This window comes from Aotus nancymaae, unplaced genomic scaffold (genome assembly GCF_030222135.1).
Source record: "Aotus nancymaae isolate 86718 unplaced genomic scaffold, 86718_ANA_hifiasm-v0.15.2.pri h1tg000108l, whole genome shotgun sequence".
Classification (NCBI taxonomy): domain Eukaryota; kingdom Metazoa; phylum Chordata; class Mammalia; order Primates; family Aotidae; genus Aotus; species Aotus nancymaae.
Window position 1 is genome coordinate 39,957,507 of NW_026988523.1, and position 12,463 is coordinate 39,969,969.

Below are 12,463 nucleotides of genomic sequence, written 5' to 3' on the forward strand. Positions count from 1 at the left end.
TTTCTATTGCTGGAGTTTGTCTTTGCAGGTATTACCAAGCTGCTTCCTTAACTGTAAACATCTTAGGACCGTGGGTTGTGACTGGCAAGGAATCTGCCTTGCTAGTTTTAAGATGGAGTTGATTTTATTTTTAATATTTTCTGTTTTCTATTGCTGTAGCGAGATGGAGTCAATTTTAAAATAGTGTCACTCTGGCTCTCCTAGGCTCCTGCTTCCCTAACAAAAACTTTCTAAAAATATATTGCAATTTTTTTTTTGAGACAATTTTGCTCTTGTTGCCCAGGTTGGAGTGCAATGGCACAATCTCGGCTCACTGCAACCTCTGCCTGCTGGATTCAAGCAATTCTCCTGCCTCTGCCTCCAGAGTAGCTGGGATTACAGGCGCCTGCTGCCACACCCAGCTAATTTTGTATTTTTAATGGAGATGGGGTTTCTCCATGTTGGTCAGGCTGGTCTTGAGCTCCCGACCTCAGGTGATCCGCCCACCTTGGCCTCCGAAAGTGCTGGGATTACAGGTGTGAGCTACCCTGCCCGGCCTGTATTGCAAAATATGAACTTAACAAAAAGTTATGCAAAATATTAAACCAAGCTTACTTTTAGTTCTTTTGAAACTTTCTGGTTTTATTTTAGTGCTGTTCCGTTGGGAACCACAGCCAAAGAAGAGATGGAGCGGTTCTGGAATAAGAACACAGGTTCCAACCGTCCCTTATCTCCCCACATCACTATCTACAGGTAAGGACTCTGGAGCCGGAGAATCTAGCGGTAGTGGGTGAAAGTTCTTAAGGTTGATCTTTAGCCTACCTGAAACTTCTATCACTTTTGCTCGACTAAAATACAGCTATGTAGATAAGGTGAACCCTTCAGGGTAGAGGGAGATAATGTAAGGATTATCTTAGGCCTTTTTTATATGGAGATGACCAAATTCTATCTTCTAGCATTAGAAGGGTAATTTATCCTGCAAAACTACCATTAAGAAAATTCTGGTCCAGGTGTGGTGGCTCACGCCTATAATCCCAGCACTTTGGGAGGCCGAGGCGTGTAGATCGCGAGGTCAGGAGATTGAGACCATCCTGGTCAACATAGTGAAAACCCGTCTCTACTAAAAATACAATAGAAATGCACCATTGTACATTTCCACTAGCAGTGTATAAGGGTTCCAGTTTATCCACATCCTCACCAACACAACATCCATATTTCTACTAACATCTGTTCAAGGCAATTTGGGCTTTTTAAAAATTACGGTTCTAAAAATTATCTTAATCCCTTCCACTGCCCAATTTCAAAGGCACTTCAGCATTTTTGGGTGTTCATTACAGCTGCACTCCTCTTTCAGTCATCACAATCTATACTAGTTTTCTGTTTGCTGCCATAACAAATTATTGCAAACTTAGTGACTTAAAACAACACAAATTTATTACAGTTCTGTGGGTCAGAAGTCTGACAGAATCTTCCTGGACTGAAATCAAGGTGTTTGCAGGGCCCTGTTTCCTTCTGGAGGCCCTAGGGAAGAATGCATTTCCTTGCCTTTTCTAGCTTCCAGAGGCTATCTGAATTCCTTGGCATGTGTCCTCCTTCTGCCATCTTCAGAACCAGCAATGCTAAATTGAATTCTTCAGTCACAGCAGTTGACCCTGCTTCCGTCATCACATTTCTTCTTTGACTCCTTTCTTCTGTGAGCCTCTTCTGCTTTTCTTTTTTCTCTTTTCTCTCTTCTGCTGTTAAAGACCTTTATGATTACACTGGGCCTGTCCTAATAATCTAGGATAATCTGTGTTGTTTTGTTTTTGAGACAGGGTCTCGCTGTGTTGCCCAGGCTGAAATGCACAAATTTTCTACAAGTTTTTTTTTTGAGATGGAGTCACTCACTTTGCCACTTGGCCTGCAAAGCCTAAAATTTTTACTCTTTGCCTCCCCCACCACTCCCCCGGCTTTTTTTTTTCTTTTTTTTCATTCTTTAAGTTAGAACCCGCTTTTTTTTGAGATAAAGTCTCACTCTGTCGCCCAGGCTGGAGTGCAGTGGCAAGATCTCAGCTCACTGCAACTTCCACCTCCTGGTTTCAAGTGATTCTCCTGCCTCAGCCTCCTGAGTAGCTGGGATTACAGGCAAGTACCACCATGCCCAGCTAATTTTTTTGTATTTTTAGTAGAGATGGGGTTTCACCACGTTGGCCAGGCTGGTCTCCAACGTCTGACCTTGTGATCCAACTGCCTTGGCCTCCTGCTGGGATTATAGGCATGAGCCACCATGCCCGGCTCTACAAGTTTTTAATAAAACTTGTGGGGAATGATCATGGCTCACTGCAGCTTCAACCTCACAGGCTTAAGTGGTCCTTTCAGCTCAGCCTCCTGAGTACCTGGGACTACAGGCATGCACCACCATGCCTGACTCATTTTTAAATATTTCCTAGAAATGGAGTTTGGCCATGTTGCTTAGACTGACTTTGAACTCCTAGGCTCAAGCTGTCCTCCCACTTTGGCCTCCCAAAGTTCTGGGATTACAGGTGTGAGCCACTGCATACAGCCTAGTCTCTTTATCTTAAGGTTGTCTTATTAGCAACTTTAATTTCATCTGCAACCTTAATTCCCCTTTGCCATAAAAGGTAACATATTCATAGGTTCTAGGGATTAGAATATGGACATCTTTAAGGAGGCCATTATTCTGCCTACTACAACTTCTTATAAATGCTTGAGTGTGTGTTTCCTCAATTGCAAGACAATCTCCAAAGTACAACCAGCACTACGTTAATTAGAAAATTAACATTGATCCAGTGTTACTATCTAAACCTTAGGTCCCATTCAAATTTTGCCACTCCATAAATGTTCTTTATAGGCCTAAGATTGAACCTAGAATTATATGTTTAGTTGTCATGTCTCTTTAATCTCCTACAGTATGGAAGACATTTTTAGTCTTTCCTTATTTGTTATGACCTAGACATTTTTAGAATGTTCCTCAATTTGGGTTTATTTGGTGTTTTTTGTTTTTTGTTTTTTTTGAGGTGAAGGTTCGTTCTTGTTGCCCAGGCTGGAGTGCAATGGTGAGATCTCGGCTCACTGCAACCTCTGCCTCCTGGGTTGAAGCGATTCTCCTGCCTCAGCCTCCTGAGTAGCTGGGATTACAGGCATGCACCACCACGCCCAGCTAATTTTGTATTTTTAGTAGAGATGAAGTTTCACTGTGTTGGTCAGGCTGGTCTCCAACTCCTGACCTCAGGTGATCTGTGTGCCTTGGCCTCCCAAAGTGCTGGGATTACAGGTGGGAGCCACAACGCCCGGCTATTTGCTGTTTTATGATTTATGCATTTTTGGGAGGAATACCCCTGCAGTGATGCTATAGTTCTCTGAGTACATTGTATCAGGAGGCAGGTGCTGATGATTTATCCCATTATTGGTGATGTTAACTTTTGTCACTGTTTAAGATGTGTCTGCTAGATTTCTCTACCATAAAGTTATTGAATAAGGATGTTGTATTTATTAATTAATACATATTTTGGAGAGGAGATACTTTGAAACTAAATATTCTTTCTCATCAGTTATTTACTCATCAGTATCTGTTGGAGGTACTTGCCTAAATCATTTATTACCGACATAGTTGCCAAATGTATTGTTAGTAATTTTATATAATATTTTCTAGATTTATTTGTTATGATAGGGTAATGCTTGCTTGCTTGCTTTATCAGTATGGACTCAAGGATAATATGGACTCAAGCATTATTTTACCTAAAGGATTATACTGTGTATTTATTTATTTTTGTCGCCCAGGCTGGTGTGCAGTGGTGCAATCTCAGCTCACTGCAACCTCTGCTTCCTGGGTTCAAGTGATTCTTCTTCCTCAGTCTCCTGAGTAGCTGGGATTACAGGCATGTGCCACCACATCTGGCTAATTTTTGTATTTTTAGTAGAGACTGGGTTTTACCATGTTGGCCTGGCTGGTCTCTACCTCCTGACCTCGTGATCCTCCCGCCTTGGCCTCCCAAAGTGCTGGGATTGCAGGCGTAAGCCACCAGGCCAAGCCCTCTGTTATTATTTATTTTGGTGTTCAAATTGTCCCAGACCTGGCCAATAGGAGTTCTTCAAAATGACTCCTGTGAAATCAATATCTGGGTGCTAGATGCGCTCATTGCTACTGGTATGTCATTGCTTCTAGGCCCTCTGTGGATAGAGGTAGCATATGTATGTATGCATTCTCTGTCTCACACACACCACATGTGTATGTATATAAGTATATACATACATACAGCATACATGCATATGTACACATCTCTGTTTATCTCATCTTCAAAAGTGGCATTGATAGCTGTTTTTTGCTGATGTCTTTGAAATAAGTCCCCGTAAATCTGCTTTTTTTTTTTTAGGCTAACCCAGTAAAGCATCTTGAGCTCTGCTACTCTCTTGGGTTTCTGCCAATGAGGCTGGCCATTTTTTAACCACCTCCACAAATACCATAACCCTTAAGTTTTTTTCCAAGCCAGATTCCAGGAATAATCCTGTTTGTAGAAACTGGACATGCCACTAAAACAGAAGGAGACTAATAAGTGATCTCATTTCTTCCTGTTTAATGGTGAATCTTTTTTTTAAGAGAGAAAAGTTTTGAGGAAGAATTATAATGGAAAAAGAGCTTCCCAAATTATTCTGAATCTACATTTAAAGTCCTGGCCTTTTTTCACAGGCCATATAAAGAATGGTTGTAGGTTGTGAGGTGATTTTTTCACTACCTTGTTTGCTTTTCTTATGTAACTCCAGATATACTTGGGGTTGGTGGGGGGAAAGCAGCCAGGAACATGGGGCTATTTCCAGAGTGGCATGTCAGGGAAAGATATCTGAGATATCTGAAATCATATTTTCTATTAACCACTTTTTGGATTTTTTGAGAGGTCTGGAAGTAAATGGTTAGTGATGTTAAATATCTTTTCATGTACTTATTGGCCATTGGCAGTCTTGGCCATTGGACAAATGTTTTTACTTTTCTGGAGGTATTTTTTGTTGTTATTTTTTGCTTTTCAGGCAGGGTCTCCCTCTGTCACTCAGGCTGGAGTACAGTGGCAGGATCACTGCTTGCTGTAGCCTCCACCTCCCGGGCTTAGGCAATCCTGCTACCTCAGCGCCCCCAAGTAGCTGGGACTACAGGTGCATGCCACCATATCTGGGTAATTCTTGTATTTTTTGTAGAGACAGGGGTTTTTTTTTTTGCCATGTTGCCCAGGCTGGTCTCAAACTCCTGAGCTCAGGCAGTCTGCCCACCTCGGCCTCCCAGAGTGCTAGGATTATAGGCATGAGCCACTGAGCCTGGCCACAATCTTGATTTTCTATAATCAAGATGTAGAATGTTCATAAGGGACTAGTGAAGAAGACTTATCTTTGCTCCATGATGCCTGAGACCTCAGCTGGAAAACACAAAGGCTAGGGGCTGAATTAAATCTGAAGATCCAATTATTCACGTGTCTTGGGTTGATTCTGGCTGTTGGATAGGGCCCTTATTTTCTCTCTCCATAGGCCTTTTCACGTGATATCTGTGTAAGCTGCTTTGGGTTTCTACATAGGATGAGGGAGGAAGGAGAATTTGTAAGTCACGCAGCATCACTTCTGCTGCATTCTATCTTTTGAAGCAGTCGAGCATCAAGTCCTGCCCAGGTTCAAGGGTAGAGGCTAAATGCTTGCTTGAGGAGAAATGACAAGATTCTGGAAGATCATGGGGGACTGGAAATAATGTGGTTATTTTTAGAAAACAAAATCGTTTACCTTTTCATTACTGGGCTAACCAGGCTATGATTTTAACTGTTTTTGAAAATTAGGGTAACATTTGAATTCAGCAGTTTCATATTACATCACTCCCATTTTCTATATCAGTATTTCTGAAAGATTTCCAAAACAGTGCATATGTTTCTTCTATTAGCTCTTTCAGTCATGGGATTTGATTCATCTGGTCCCAGAGCCCCAAGTGTGTTTGGAATCTTCTAATTTTCTCACCTCTTTAGGGTTTCAAGTCTTTCAAATCAATATTTCTTCCGTCTTTTTCATGCTGATAATCATTCTCTTCGACAGATAACATAGTTGTGCAGTCTGTTTCACACTCTGTCATCAATTAGCATAAAATTGCTCATCCCAGTTAGGAGGCTCTCTGTCTCAGAATACAATTTTAAAAGCTCCTTTTTGTTGTCCTTGAGATTTTTGCAAGCCTCAGCTCATTCTGGGTTTCAGTCTCCTGATTCTTCTTGCCAAATCACCCCATTGTTCTCTGCCCTTGATTATGTGGCTCTTCCACCTTTTGTATTTCTGTTGTTAAATCTGAGTTGATCAGAGTGGTATCTAGCTAGTATTAATATTTTTAATTTATTTGGGAATACTCCTTTCTTACTGTGACCATTTTCATTATGTAGGTAGAATTTTCTTTTGAGATCTTTTTAACCTCCTCATTTTTCTTTAGAGTGTTTAATATATGGTTTGATTATGTTTGGTATTCTTTGTCTAAGCTAACATTCCAAGATGAGTGTTAACTTTCTACAGAAACTCTTGTTCTTTCCATTTTACCCACCAGTTCCCTCTTGAGCGTGAGAACTAGGTCTAGAATAACAGTGTTGGTTGTCCTTCTATGGAAAGTTGATGATGCATGATTCAAAAAGGGGTTTGGTGACAAAAAGTATTTCACAACTACTGTGGATTAAGAAATATATGCTAAATCCAGAAGACTGGATATAAAAATTTAGGATAGGTAATTTATTGTAGCATTTTCTCTTTTTTTTTTTTTTTGAGACGGAGTCTTGCTCTGTTGCCCAGGCTGGAGTGCAGTGGCACAATCTCGGCTTACTGCAACCTCCACCTCCTGGGTTCAAGCATTTCTCCTGCCTCAGCCTCCCAAGTAGCTGGGATAACAGGCATGTGCCACCATGCCCGACTAATTTTGTATTTTTAGTAGAGATGGGGTTTCTGTATGTTGGTCAGGCTGGTCTAAACTCCCAACATCATTTTATTTTATTTTTTGAGATGGAGTTTCACTCTTGTTGCCCAGTCTGGAGTGCAATGGTGTAATCTCGGCTCACTGCAACCTCCACCTCCTGGGTTCAAGTGATTCTTCTGCCTCAGCCTCCCGACTAGTTGAGATTATAGGAGTGTGCCACCATGCCCGGCTAATTTTGTATTTTTAGTTGAGATGGGATTTCTCCATGTTGTTAAGGCTGATCTCAAACTCCTGACCTTGGGTGATCCCCCCGCCTCAGCCTCCCAAAGTGCTGGGATTACAGGTGTGAGCCACCGTGCCCGGCCCCGGTTTGTATTTTTAAAGTAAAAAGTGGGAACATGGCTGGGCACGGTGGCTCATGCCTGTAATCCCAGCACTTTGGGAGGCTAAGTTGGGCAGCTCATGAGGTCAGGAGTTCAAAACCAGCCTGGCCTAGATGGTGAAACTCAGTCTTTACTAAAAATACAAAAATTAGCCAGATGTGGTGGTGGGTGGATGTAATACCAGCTACTCAGGAGGCTGAGACTGGAGAATCTCTTGAACCCAGGAGGCACAGGTTGCGGTGAGCTGAGATTGCACCACAGCACTCCAGCCTGGGTGACAGAACAAGACTCCGTCTGTGGGGAAGAAAAAAAGTGAAAACACAGAAATTTGAAAGCTGGGTATTTTTTGTTTGTTTTTGTTTTTAGAAAATAGTGCCTATTCAGGAGAATCGCTTGAAACTGGAAGGGGAGGCGGAGGTTGCAGTGAACCAAGATCGGGCTGCTGCAATCCAGCCTGCGTGATAGAGCTAGACTCTGTCTCAAAAAAAAAAAGAAAAAGGAAAAAAGAAAATAGCACCTATTTCAAAATTAGTTTATATTTTTGCCAAGATGAACTCTACTATGGTGTCATCTTTTCCTTTTTAAAATTGTCTTTGTGTGTTTTACAGTTGGTCTCTTCCCATGGCGATGTCCATCTGCCACCGTGGCACTGGTATTGCTTTGAGTGCAGGTATGTATATGTGTTTTTACACACACACACATTTGCTTCTTTGAAAATCTTGGCTGTTTCAGTGACCCTAGTCACTGCCTCCTTTGCAGTTCTGCAGCTTGATTTAGAGGGAACAATAAGTCTCTTTTAAGTTTATTTTTCATTCATCCCTTTAACAGTTAATTATGAGTTACACTGTGCTCAGATTTTTTCTTTCTTTTTTTTTTTTTTGAGACAGTTGTTCTGTTGCCCAGGCTGGAGTGCAGTGGCTTGATCTCGGCTCACTGCAACCTCCACCTCCCAGTTCAAGCGATTCTCCTGTCTCAGCCTCCCGAGTAGCTGGGACTACAGGAGCGTGCCACCACACCTGGCTACTTTTTTGTATTTTTAGTAGAGATGGGATTTCACTGTGTTAGCCAGGATGATCTTGATCTCCTGACCTCATGATCCACCTGCCTCAAACTCCCAAAGTGCTGGGATTACAGGCGTGAGCCAACATGCCCTGCCCAGATTATTTTCTTACCAAATTTTTAACCCATTCCCTAGCACTTCCTAATATCATATTTATTGAAATTATAGAGAGCAGAGAAGTGTAATAGAGATGGGATGGCTGACTGATCATTGATGAAACATAGTCCAAGATGAATCATCAACCTTATTCTTCAGTAACTCAGTTTTAGCACCCATTTTTATCACCTAGACTTGATCAGTCCCCAAAGACTAGCTTACTAACCAATCTCATGAAATCTTGTTTTACAGACCAGAATGTCTGTTTATTCATTTATATAATATGAAATGGAGCTACAGGGTGAATTGTATACTGGTCTTAGATAATTAGTACGTCCTTTTTAGGTAGGAAGGTTTATTATGTGGAGTGCAGATTACAATCAGGTTTCTGGGATCTGATGTATCTTATCACAGTAGGGATATACTTTCAAGAGGTCAGCTAGAGTTAAGAATTTTCTCTGGCTGTTGCTGGAAACAGTCATTTTTGCTTTTTTATTTTTATGTGTTTATTTTCTTACAAAAATATGCATATAACATATTTTTACTTTTTTAGCTTTCCTTTATCTAGACTTATAGCATACTTTGTTCTCCTATCCCCACCAAAAACAGAAACAGAAACTAGACTATGTTCCCTAGGTACACACTCTCAAAGCATTCTAGTTTTTCTTTCATAACAATCATATTAGTTGTAATTTACTTGTTCATTGTCATTCTTCCTTACTGGATTGCCTGTTCCCTGAAGCTTAGACAGCATCTGTCTGTATTTTTAATCATCTAATATGGTACCTAGAATGCAGTAGATAATTTAATAAATATTTGGTGAATACAAAATGAATACCACTCTCTTTTTTGTTAATACGTTTTATATATTTCTGTCCTAAATTTCTATTCAGTGTATGATCATAGGTTTTGGCTCTAGAAGTATCTTGTTTTGGTCCCCTGCATACCAACTATAATAACTACCTAACTAGTATTGTATTTCAACTGATATTTCTGTGTGATATGATTACTAGTTTAGCTGAAAGCTATTCAGTTCAGTGGGAGCAAGAAGAGGTTATTGGACATTAGAGTGCTGCATAGATAAATCTAAGTTTGTTCTCTATTAGTCACCTTGAGACATCAGGGGAACTTGTGTTCTCTCCCAGCAAAGGTGATCTAGCTCTTATATATCCACAGGGAGATCAGATACGAACTAAGAGTAGTGGAGTGCTTTCTTTTATTTTTTTATTTTTTTATTTATTTTTTATTTAGAAAGAAAGAAAGAAAAAAAAAGAATGAAGAAGAGGAAGAAAAAGGAAGAGAAAGAGAGAGAGAGAATGGGAGTATTGCTTTCTTGCCCAGGCTAGAATGCAGTTTAGTAATGGGTATTGAAAACCTCTTTTATACCAATAATTATACTTGATGTAGACAGGAAGGAATAAGGGAAGAAAATAACAAGCAGCCAACCAATATTTAATTTAAACCTATGAAATGCTATGCAATTACTGAGGAGTGATTTACTTCCAATTATGTAGTCGCTTTTGGAATAGGTGTGAGGTGGTAATGTATGTTTTGTGTATTTGAAGTGGAGAGTTCTATAAATGTTTATTAAGTTTACTTGTTCCGGGTCTGAGTTCAAGTCCTGGATGTCCTTGTTAATTTTCTGTCTCATTGATCTATAAAATCGTTAGCTCTTCTTGTTACATTGATCCTTTTGCCATTATGTAATGTCCTTCTTTGCCTCTTTTGCTCTTTGTTGCTTTAAAGTCTACTTTATCAGAGGCGAGAATTGCATCTCCTGCTTTTTGTTTATTTGTTTATTTTTACTCTCTGTTTGGTTGATAAATCTTCCTCCTTCTCTTTGTTTTGAGTCTTTGTGTATTGTTGCATGTGAGATGGGTCTGGATGCAGCATACCGATGGGTTTTGACTTTTTATCCAATTAGAATATATATAAGTTTAATACTGGCATTTGATGCTAGCTGGCTGTTTTGCCCATTAGTTAGTGTAAAATTTTCATTGTGTTAATGCGCTTTGCTTTTTGATATATTTTTGGAAAGGCTGTTATTGGTTGTTCCTTTATATGTATAGTGCTTCTTTCAGAAGCTCTTGTAAAGCAGGCCTGGTGGTGATGAAGTCTCTAAGTACTTGTTTGTTCGCAAAAGATTTAATTTTTCCTTCAATTATAAAGCTTAGTTTGGCTGGATATGAAATTCTGGGTTGAAAGTTCTTTTCTTTAAGGATGTTAAATATTGGTCCCCACTCTTTTCTGGCTTGTAGGGTTTCTGCTGAGAGATCTGCTGTAAGTCTGATAGGTTTCCCTTTATGGGTAACCTGACCTTTCTCTCTGGCTGCCCTTAGTATTTTCTCCTTCATTTCAACCCTAATAAATCTGGCGATTATGTGCCTTGGGGTTGGTCTTCTTGAAGAATATCTTTGTGGTGTTCTCTGTATTACCTGGAGTTGAATATTACCCTGCCTTGCCAGGTTGGGAAAGTTTTCCTGAATGATATCCTGAAGAGTATTTTCCAACTTGGATTCATTCTCTTCGTCACATTCAGGTACACCTATCAAACGTAAATTAGGTCTTTTCACATAGTCCCATATTTTCTGGAGACTTTGCTCATTCCTTTTTATCCTTTTTTCTCCAATCTTGTCTTCTCGTTTCATTTCACTTAGCTGGTCCTCGACTTCTGATATCCTTTCTTCTGCTTGATCAATTCGACTGTTTAAACTTGTGCATGCTTCGCAAAGTTCTAGTGTTGTGTTTTTCAGCTTCATCAATTCACTTATATTCCTCTCTAAATCGTCCATTCTCGTTAACATTTCATCAAACCTTTTTTCAAGGTTCTTAGTTTCTTTGCATTGGGTTAGAACAAGTTCTTTTAATTCACAGAAGTTTCTTATCACCCACCTTTTGAAACCTGCTTCTGTTATTGGAACACACTCGTTCTCCATTAAGCCTTGTTCTGTTACTGATGAGGAATTGCGATCCCATGTAGAGGGAGAGGCATTCTGATTTTGAGTATTCTCTGCCTTTTTAGGCTGGTTTCCTCCCTTCATTATATATTTATCCCTCTGTCGTCTTTGTAATTACTGACTTTCTAACTAGGTCTCTGAGCGGACGTCCAACTTGTTGATTCCCAGCACCGAAATCTGAGCAATCCACTGCGCCGGCCAAAACAGCAGTGTTAAGATTGATGGTGCTTTTCTGCCCGGGAATCTCCGGACTCTGCACCAAGAACTGCCGCACTAAGGCGCCAGCAAAACCGCCGCGCCGGCCACAAGAGTTGCCCTGGTGACCCGTGGGGCTCCTCCGCTGGGAATCTCTTGGTCCCTGAGCAACAAATATTCGTCTGAAAGTGTGGTGTCCTCTCGTTCTCTGTGCTTTCAGTGGGAACTACGAGCCCAAGCTGCTAGTGATCAGCCATCTTGGATCTCTCTCTCGGAGTGCTTTCTAAAAGAAATGCTCCAATGAACGGTTAGCACATATTCAGTAAGACTTCTGTTCTAAATTGGCAGTCCTAGGACCCTTCCTGGGAAAGGAAAATGTTCTTAGGAGTTTGAACAGTGTGTAAATCCCTGCTGTGTGTACACTCTTCTCCTGTGGATTGTTCCCTGGTATGTCTTTTTTTTTTTTTTTTTCCGAGACAGAGTTTCACTCTTGCTGCCCTGGCTGGAGTACAGTGGCACAGTCTTGGCTCACTGCAGCCTCCCGAGACCAGCTTCCTGGGTTCAAGTTATTCTCTTGCCTCAGACTCTCAAGTAGCTGCGATTACAGGTGCCCGCCACCATGCCTGGCTAATTTTTGTATTTTTAGTAGAGACAGGGTTTCCAAACTCCTGACCTCAGGTGATCTGCCTGCCACGGCTCCCAAAGTGCTGGGATTACAGGCGTGATCCACCATGCCTGGCCCCCTACTATGTGTTTAACCTCATCCTAGGGAATAAGAGAAAATATCTTGCCTAGAATCCATATGAAGTTATGTATCTGAGAGACAGAAGCCCCACTGTTTTACCTTATGTAAAACTCAGTCTGAGCCCCTCTGTCTCAT

General features: G+C 40.8%; 1 protein-coding gene across 5 annotated transcripts in view; it reads left to right on the forward strand.

The window, feature by feature from the left end:
• The window catches only part of SDHC (succinate dehydrogenase complex subunit C), a 44,209-nt gene that overhangs the window by 12,077 nt on the left and 19,669 nt on the right, over positions 1–12,463 (forward strand). For all 5 annotated transcript variants that reach the window (XM_012449600.3, XM_012449598.2, XM_012449597.2 and 2 more), the window contains exons 3-4: positions 631–732; positions 7,884–7,945. In XM_012449600.3, coding sequence (XP_012305023.1) covers positions 631–732; positions 7,884–7,945 — 164 coding nt within the window. The remainder of the gene's footprint in view (positions 1–630; positions 733–7,883; positions 7,946–12,463) is intronic.